Genomic DNA, 8,462 nt, shown 5'->3' on the forward strand with positions numbered 1-8,462 from the left:
TATATATAATATTATCTATATCAAAACAGAATGATCAAAATTGGAGAATTATGATTGATATAAAAATTCTTTGTTGACAGAAAATGGCAGGAATACTCCATGATAATATTTGGGACACCGATCCCGAGCTTTTCGATTTGATGAAAAAGGAGAAGACACGACAGGAAAGCGGGTTAGAACTGATTGCCAGTGAAAATTTTACATCCCTCAGTGTCTTACAGTGCTTAGGTTCGTGCCTGCACAACAAATACAGTGAAGGGTACCCTGGTCAAAGGTAAGCTTTTGTACCGCGACTGCTCTTCCATATCATAATAAATCTCTTATAAATACATTTCATTTCAATTATCATTTATATGTATATAGAGATCGAAGAGATCGAAGAGATCGAGAAATACTTGATCGTTTCATATATTTACATTCACAGATATTACGGCGGAAACGAATATATTGACGAAATCGAGTTACTGGCGCAAAAACGCTCTTTGGAAGCCTTCAATTTAGATCCTGAACAATGGGGCTGTAATGTACAGCCTTATTCGGGAAGTCCGGCAAATTTCGCGGTGTACACAGGCTTAATGGAGCCTCACGGACGTATAATGGGCTTAGATTTGCCCGATGGTGGCCATCTTACTCATGGTAAGAATTTGAATAACAGACTGATCTGATCTGATTTGGCATCTGCCAAAAACTATTTTATAAGCTTTATTCGTGCGCTGTAGGTTTCTTCACGGTGAATAAGAAGATTTCCGCTACGTCTATTTTCTTCGAATCGATGCCATATAAAGTTGATCCTGAAAGTGGTTATATCGATTACGATGGGCTCGCGAAACAGGCGAGATTATTCAAACCGAAAGTTATCATCGCTGGAATTTCCTGCTATAGCAGGTGTCTGGACTATAAACGTTTCCGCGAAATCGCCGACGAAAATAATGCTTACCTCTTCAGCGACATGGCTCACATCTCTGGATTGGTTGCCGCCGGAATAATACCAAGTCCTTTCGAATATAGTGATGTTGTTTCGACAACTACGCATAAGACTTTACGAGGTCCGCGCGCTGGTGTTATTTTCTACCGAAAAGGCGTTCGAAGCGTTACAAAAGATGGCAAGAAGATTATGTACGATATAGAAAGTAAAATTAATCAGGCAGTCTTTCCAGGCCTTCAAGGCGGGCCTCATAATCACGCTATCGCTGCTATAGCCACCACTATGAAACAAGTTAAAACACCAGAATTTCTCGCTTATCAGAAACAAGTAACGGCTAATGCGAAGAGGTTGTGCGCCGGCTTACAAAAATATGGCTATAATATCAGTACTCATGGCACAGATGTCCATCAGTTATTGGTAGATCTACGATCGACGGGTATCACCGGTGCAAAGGCAGAAAAGATTCTGGAAGATATTTCTATCGCTTGCAATAAGAATACTGTTCCCGGTGATAAAAGTGCATTGAATCCTAGCGGGATTAGATTGGGAACACCCGCACTCACAACTCGTGGCTTAGTCGAGGAAGACATTGACAAAGTCGCGGAATTCATACATAGAGGTAATACTAAACCTTAAAGCCCGTATCAGACTACGCATTGAAAATTGGAGATTGAAAATTAAAGATTGGAATTTGACTAATCAGAACAAAAGGAACTAAAATTTCTTTGTCCTGATTGGTCAAATTTCAATCTTGAAGATAAAAAAAATTATTTTAATCGCTTTGATTTTTCTTCTCATGCACTGGAATTCCTTGTGCGATTAATAACTTTTTACAAATATGGACTAATCAGCTGATAGAACGTCATAATAAATTATGTAAATAAGTTGTACAATATAAAAAAGAAATTATATAAGTACTGGGGTCCCTTTTTTGTAATTATATATTATACATCTTGCTTTGTAAAACAGGAAAACATATAACACAAATTGGAGAACATGTGTAAAATTATATTGCATATGTATGCAAATAAGATAACAATTTGAGACATTTTAAATATAAGTATTTGTTTTTTTAATATAATTCAGGCATATACATGCTCACAGCTCTAATATATAAAGTCTTATCAAAGATAAGAATGTGTAAATATTAATATCTATAGATATTAATATCTCTTTATATCTCTATAACCTGTTGAAATATATCTATGTATAAGGAATATATCACTCTCATAGTCTTTAACTATGTACTGTCTGCCTGGGTATATTTTCGCTCAAATATTCTTTGGATTTAAATAAATTTGCACACAGTGTGAATAAAGTTTTTCATCTAATATCAATTATGTGTGTGCGACCTATGTACGTGAGGATAATAAGACCGAGATAAGAATTTCGATAGATTCTTTCATCATGATCATACACATCGAATGAGTGAGAGAGAGAGAGAGAGAGAAATGGAGAACGCCAGGCTAACGGTTACGAGGTTAAAGAAGTGTCAAAATGATGAGATTTATGAAAATTCTTTAATACCGTGATGACTCCATCCTTCATAATGGACTTTCGGCTTCGTATGATCATGCCCACGACCTTCTTAGAGACCTTGGCAGGCATATTCACGCACTGCGCGCACAAATTCTTTCGCTTCTTCAATTTCATGAATTCTTAGAATTTCGTCGACACGGTAGGAGGCATTGTTCCCGCGACACCGCAGTCTATCGCTATTACGCGAAGGATTACTTTCAGCTCCGAATCTTTCTCATGACGGCATCTACATAATAGTGATGCGAGCAACGCTAAAAGAACAAGCTAACGACTAACGTATTGTCCGCGTGTCTGCGAACTAACACAGACTGCCGTGGATAATCATGAACTATCAACTGTCACGAGATGATCGAGCGTACACGTCGCGATGGGTCGATTTGCATTAGAGTCTAAAGCCCGTATCAGACTACGCATTGAAAATTGAAGATTGAAATTTAAAGATTGGAATTTGACTAATCAGAACAAAAGGAACTAAAATTTCTTTGTCCTGATTGGTCAAATTTCAATCTTGAATCTTGAATCTCAATCTTCAATGCGTAGTCTGATACGGGCTTTAGAAAACTTGTTATTGATCGGTGATTTTGATTGTCAAATTGCGAAAAAATACCTTATATTCCATAGTTATTTACATTCGTTATTTGCGGTATTTTGTTCGAGGAATCATTTTTCTGAGCATTAATGAGTCAAACATTGTGATTTGAATAGAGGTAGAGATTTAGGCTTAAATATAATGCGATTACGTGTGAAATAAATTTTATATCATTTTCTTGTAGGATTGCAGCTTTCTAAGAAAGTAAGTGCTATTTCGGGACCGAAGCTGCCAGATTTCAAGAAAGTATTAAGTACCGACGACAATATTAAAGCAAAAGTTGCGACACTAAAGGAGGAAGTAGAAACCTTTTCGAAGCAATTTTCAATGCCTGGTCAGAAGATATATTAATATTGCAACAGTACTTCGTAAGTAGATTTACTCAATGTAAATTTTAAAAACTTTACAATATTTGTTCTCATTTTATGTGTCATTAATTATATATTTGAAATCATTCTTATATCGCGTTTTTGTACAGATTTATAACCCCGATGACACAATACTTTGTGTGAATACATTGCTGTGCGAGTTTTATATTAATAATATGGAATATAAGGTATTTTTTTTACAAGAATAAAATAATTTTTTTTCGTTTGAGTTACCTGAGAAACTTTGTAATAAAAAAATGCATGTAACTATTTTTTGATAAAATATAAATATTTAAATAAATACCATCACAATTGTATTTAATATATCCGGTTTCATTTTTAAGTATAAGATTGTGCTTTATATGTACAACATAATATTAAGTAAAATAAACAAATCTTAATTTTGTATAATTTATCAATATATATGTATGATTATCAAGATGTTTTCACATGATACTTCTTTTTTTTATATACTTTATAACATGCAATTTCTAATTATCATTTATAATCATCGATTTTATCATTTTTTTCTAATATGTTTTCACATTGATTACATCTGCGATAAACTTAATGCATTTATCATTCTTTGCTATTGTTTATTTGATAAATAGTTATTTGCAAAAATATAATAACATAAAGTTGCGTGAATACATCAACATAAGAAAATTTTTTAGAAAACGGTTATATGGGCGATAGTTTAAAAGAAGTTACGCGAGTATCAATGATCCATTGTATTATGAGACAGTAAATATCTTTAATTAGGAACATGATGACAGGCATATTTGCCACACTTCACTTAATTTACATACAATTGTTAAATTAAATGTTTCTATTAGAAGGACAGAAAGAGAAACTGTTATTTAGAATAATATATCGGGCAACTGCTATTTGTTATTATATTTTCTTCAAGTGATTTATACAAATATAATACCTAAATTAATTTTTCGAAGTACTAATCTTGCATTCCCACACGTGATCTGACTGCGATGTGATACCCATATAAGATATCCATTTTAGAACAACAATATATAATCTAAAATATTAATATTATGCATGTAATATTACTTTACATTAAATTAATATACATTGTTTAATTTTTGCATATAAATTATTTGTATATAAATTTTTGAATTGTTGTATAACGAATATGAATAATAATGATTCAATTATCACAAATTGATATAACAACATATAACTTTGCAAATAATTATAATAAAATGACAGATAATACAAAATCAAAGTTATTTTTCCAATATACTTACATGTGTGTATATAGGATATATTTATTATAAAGCTAAAGTTATTAGCTGAATATTTATGCTTCCATTTCCTTTTTAGTACACAGCAAAAAATATTATATTACTTTTATTGAAATTAATGCTGTGAAGAATTTTATTACATAGTGTGATGGTCATCTTACTTCCTTAACTAAGTATTTGTTTTTCGTTAGAATTCTAAACTTTTTTCATATCAGTATAGAATCCAATAAATAGACATATTGCTTGTTGCTCTGCGGGTATAATTTATTTCTCCAATGTTTTTCAACACAAGCAACAAGCAATCTTGTTAAGTATTCTTTTTATGGAAGCTATAATTATGTCACATTTATTTGTCATGTGTTTTACTTTATATAAAATAAATCTTTGATCTCCCAGCAATTACACGCAGGTATACATTGATGTGATTATATATACGGTATACAGGTTTTAGCTAATGGCGAGGATTTTTTATTCAAAGTCCAAGTATATAACTGCTGAATTCATAGCAGCATATATAGAAAAATGACACGCACATATATTAACTCTTTTTAGTCCGGAAAGCTTATTTTCTTTCCTTATCTTGTAAAATATGATATTAAATAAAATTAACTTTGAGTTTCTATCAAATTTTAGATATTATTAATTATTGTGTTTTAAATAGTTTTTTCTAGAATGAGTTTTTATTATGCAAAAATATGCATCTCATTATTGCACATTTGTCTTATTTGATTAAAAGAGAAAGAATATGCATAAAATTAATTATCTATTAGATATGTATAAAATAATTAGAATGTTAATTTCTGATGTGAATATTACTATTTTGAATTCAGTATACATAACTTACAACTTTGATAAATTTCCTTTGACAAGAAAAGTCGTCCCAACAACTTTCATCTCTCAGTGATCAGGACACACACACATAAACACATACACACATACATACAAACCAAAATTACTATTTTTGTTTTCAATTGCAAACATATTTGTGATTTGAAATTTTATTATTTGATAACACGGGAGCAGTCGGTGAAAGTATTTGGATTGAGAAATAATATATAAAAGTTTCATAATCAACATCACACTGCACAGTGTTGTCTCACCTTCAATCAATCAAGTTCTTGTGCAGCATGTGAAGTTGAGGCTGTATTTCGTTGTTCGTCGTCCGAGTCGTCATCCTCCAGGCCATTGAAGAAAGATTGTAACAACGAACCGAATAATCCCTGATTACGTGGACGTGGAGGTGGAATATTGAAAAAGAGTTGGCCTATTTTATCTAAGTACTGTCGATAATACGGATCTCTATTTAAAGATATCTGATATTGTTCACAAAGAATTGTAAACACTGCTAGTTTACCACTGAAAAATATAAGATTAAAGAGGATAATAAACTGATAATAAACTTATCACAACAAAAATGTGTATCAGTTGAATATTATAAAATACAACATACCTGTCAATTGTTTTCAGTAGAAAAAATAAAAAGTTTAATAAAGGAAGAAGATATGGTGGGCCACTATTTATTTTTGGATGCCTTGAAGTATAAGAATTAAAGGCTTCTTGCGCTGTTGCTTTGTTTTGTAGACAAAGATACCTAAGATGAATTTATAATTTTACTATGATTACAAATAAATGTTATTTTAAATTAAATAGTATCTCTCAGTAATTCTCTTAAATTTTTTAATATTATTTCATATTTCTGCTCTCTTTCTTTCTATATTACAATGTTGAAAATTTGTAACATTAAAATTGTCATAAGAATCAAAATGCTTACTGCAAGACTGCTTGAGCTATGAAGAGGTCTATTTCATTCATGTACCCACGTTGCTCGTGAAGTTCGACCAACATTGCTGCGCATCCAGAGCCATCTCTACTATGTATAAAGTGTTGTCTTGCCATTATGTAATTCTTTTCTGGTTAAAAAATAAAGTTCTTTATGCATAGTGTGTAAGGTGATTAATAACAAGTTAATGTCATTATTTCAATAGTTACCTCTCCAAAAAACTTGAGCTATCTTCTGATGCAAATCTGGATGACCAGTTTTATTAGAAATTGCACTCTTAACGCTCCATTTAAGAGCCAATTGCACAAACGCTTCTCTTTCCGGTGATGCAGGGCTCATTAAGCTGAACAAGCTTGTAATCTTCTCGAAGAAGGTTTGCGTGGGCTCCGTTCCAGATTGTGTTAAAACATTGATAAATAAAATTCCTAAGTCGGCTCCACTTGCATGCTACAATAAATATATGGTGGCGACACGATATATAACGTTTATAAATTTATTCCATTTATTTTTAAAGGGACGTGAAAATCCAAAGACCCTCTTCGACAATGCTCAAGTAATATTCACATACCTGTTCGTGCTGTAATAAAAGCATTGACCCATTGTATAGCAATTCCAAAAGTTCCGAGTATTTTCTCTGGCCGAGATATCTGTAAGCGTAGGAGGTTAAACGAGCAGAAGGTTTACGTGAGCGGGAGCGCGCTTTGACGGCGCGAGGCGATCGGATCAGCTGGCTCACCTGAAATACAAAGTTCTGTACATCTGATGGGCCTCATAATAATTTTCCGAGTTTATCGACGCTTCTAATTTCGCCAAAACTCGTTGAACACCGTGACTGTACCGCGAGGCCATGTTTACACTATTTGGGAATCTCGGGACTGTACGCTGTATATATGGTTGGCATCAGTGGGCGCGATGCCGCGCGCGATCTACATGTGTAATTCAAATTTTCCAAAGCTTACGACGAGATTGATTATTTATGTATGTACGTATATAAAGTGCGATTAAGAAATCTTACGCCTACCTAATGAAATCACGGTAACACATGCGTGTCGTTCTAAAAATGGACAATCATTCTTTGTTATTGCGTTTTAATTTCATGCATGCATTGATAATGCAATATCTCTTGTACGTCGCGTGTGACACGAACTATTTTGGTACTAATGTATTTCGGTATTTTATCGATTGCAATGGTTTCATAGCTCTGTTCTACTATTAATTTCATAGCTCTGTTCTACTATTAAGCTGCTATATATATCGAATTCACAATATAATGCGCTAAATATATTCATACTGCGTTATATTTAATCAAGTTTTAATTATAATTAATATAAATTAATTAAGTCAACTAATGTGTAAATAAAAAAAGATGTATATACAGAATAATATAACATATGAAATAAATGCACCATATGTATGTGTGTGTGTAAATAAAATAATTCATCGCGAGAGTATAATCGGTTTTCGAACTTTCTCACGATATATATACGATAACATCATATAAATAAGAAAATATACAATGGCTGCGTTCGAAGAGCACGCTTTTAGCGCTATGAACGTGCTCTGTTCTTGTTCAACTTTCAATAAATAACAAAGATAGAACGACGCTGTTAGCGGTAATAGCGTCTCCCCGAACGCAACCAAAATGTTCCAGAATTAGACCGACAAACTTCAGGTAATTATAAAGGACACTAAGCCAATTTTGTCAATAAACCCGTGTCCGCAAATAAATCGTTTTGGCATTAAAGAATTAAAGACTAACAAGGGCAAAAATCTTTGAAACTAATTATTTTTTTAAAATTTTATTAATGTGGTTGAATAGAGATGTTTTTATCATAAAACTTTTGTATAAAACATTTTTAGATATCTCAAATAATTTTCGAGATATATCGAGAAAAGCAAAAAGTCGCTCTACATATGATTTCATCCCTTAGAATCATTTTTGCAATTGGAAATTTCTAAATTGGGTTGCAATTGGAAATTTCTAAATTCATCTATTTGCCCC

At 32.5% G+C, this 8,462-nt stretch overlaps 2 protein-coding genes across 5 annotated transcripts in view; one reads left to right on the forward strand and one right to left on the reverse strand.

Annotated features, from left to right (window-relative positions):
• The window catches only part of LOC115237108 (serine hydroxymethyltransferase, cytosolic), a 10,599-nt gene extending 6,743 nt beyond the window's left edge, over window positions 1-3,856 (forward strand). For all 4 annotated transcript variants that reach the window (XM_029809956.1, XM_029809957.1, XM_029809958.1 and 1 more), the window contains 5 exons: window positions 81-274; window positions 425-636; window positions 720-1,544; window positions 3,238-3,421; window positions 3,532-3,856. In XM_029809956.1, coding sequence (XP_029665816.1) covers window positions 81-274; window positions 425-636; window positions 720-1,544; window positions 3,238-3,404 — 1,398 coding nt within the window. In that variant the 3' untranslated portion in view covers window positions 3,405-3,421; window positions 3,532-3,856. The remainder of the gene's footprint in view (window positions 1-80; window positions 275-424; window positions 637-719; window positions 1,545-3,237; window positions 3,422-3,531) is intronic.
• Window positions 3,857-4,155: 299 nt separating this feature from the next.
• LOC115237110 (Golgi to ER traffic protein 4 homolog) lies at window positions 4,156-7,363 on the reverse strand. Its single transcript, XM_029809962.1, has 6 exons — window positions 7,197-7,363; window positions 7,029-7,107; window positions 6,670-6,907; window positions 6,452-6,590; window positions 6,131-6,271; window positions 4,156-6,036 (listed from the first exon to the last, which is right to left on the reverse strand). The coding sequence occupies exons 1-6, from the start codon at window positions 7,307-7,309 to the stop codon at window positions 5,787-5,789; spliced, it is 960 nt and encodes a 319-aa protein (XP_029665822.1). The 5' UTR covers window positions 7,310-7,363; the 3' UTR covers window positions 4,156-5,786.
• Between the last annotated feature and the right edge of the window lie 1,099 nt (window positions 7,364-8,462).

This window comes from Formica exsecta, unplaced genomic scaffold (assembly GCF_003651465.1).
Source record: "Formica exsecta isolate Colony F162 unplaced genomic scaffold, ASM365146v1 scaffold272, whole genome shotgun sequence".
In the NCBI taxonomy this organism is placed as follows: domain Eukaryota; kingdom Metazoa; phylum Arthropoda; class Insecta; order Hymenoptera; family Formicidae; genus Formica; species Formica exsecta.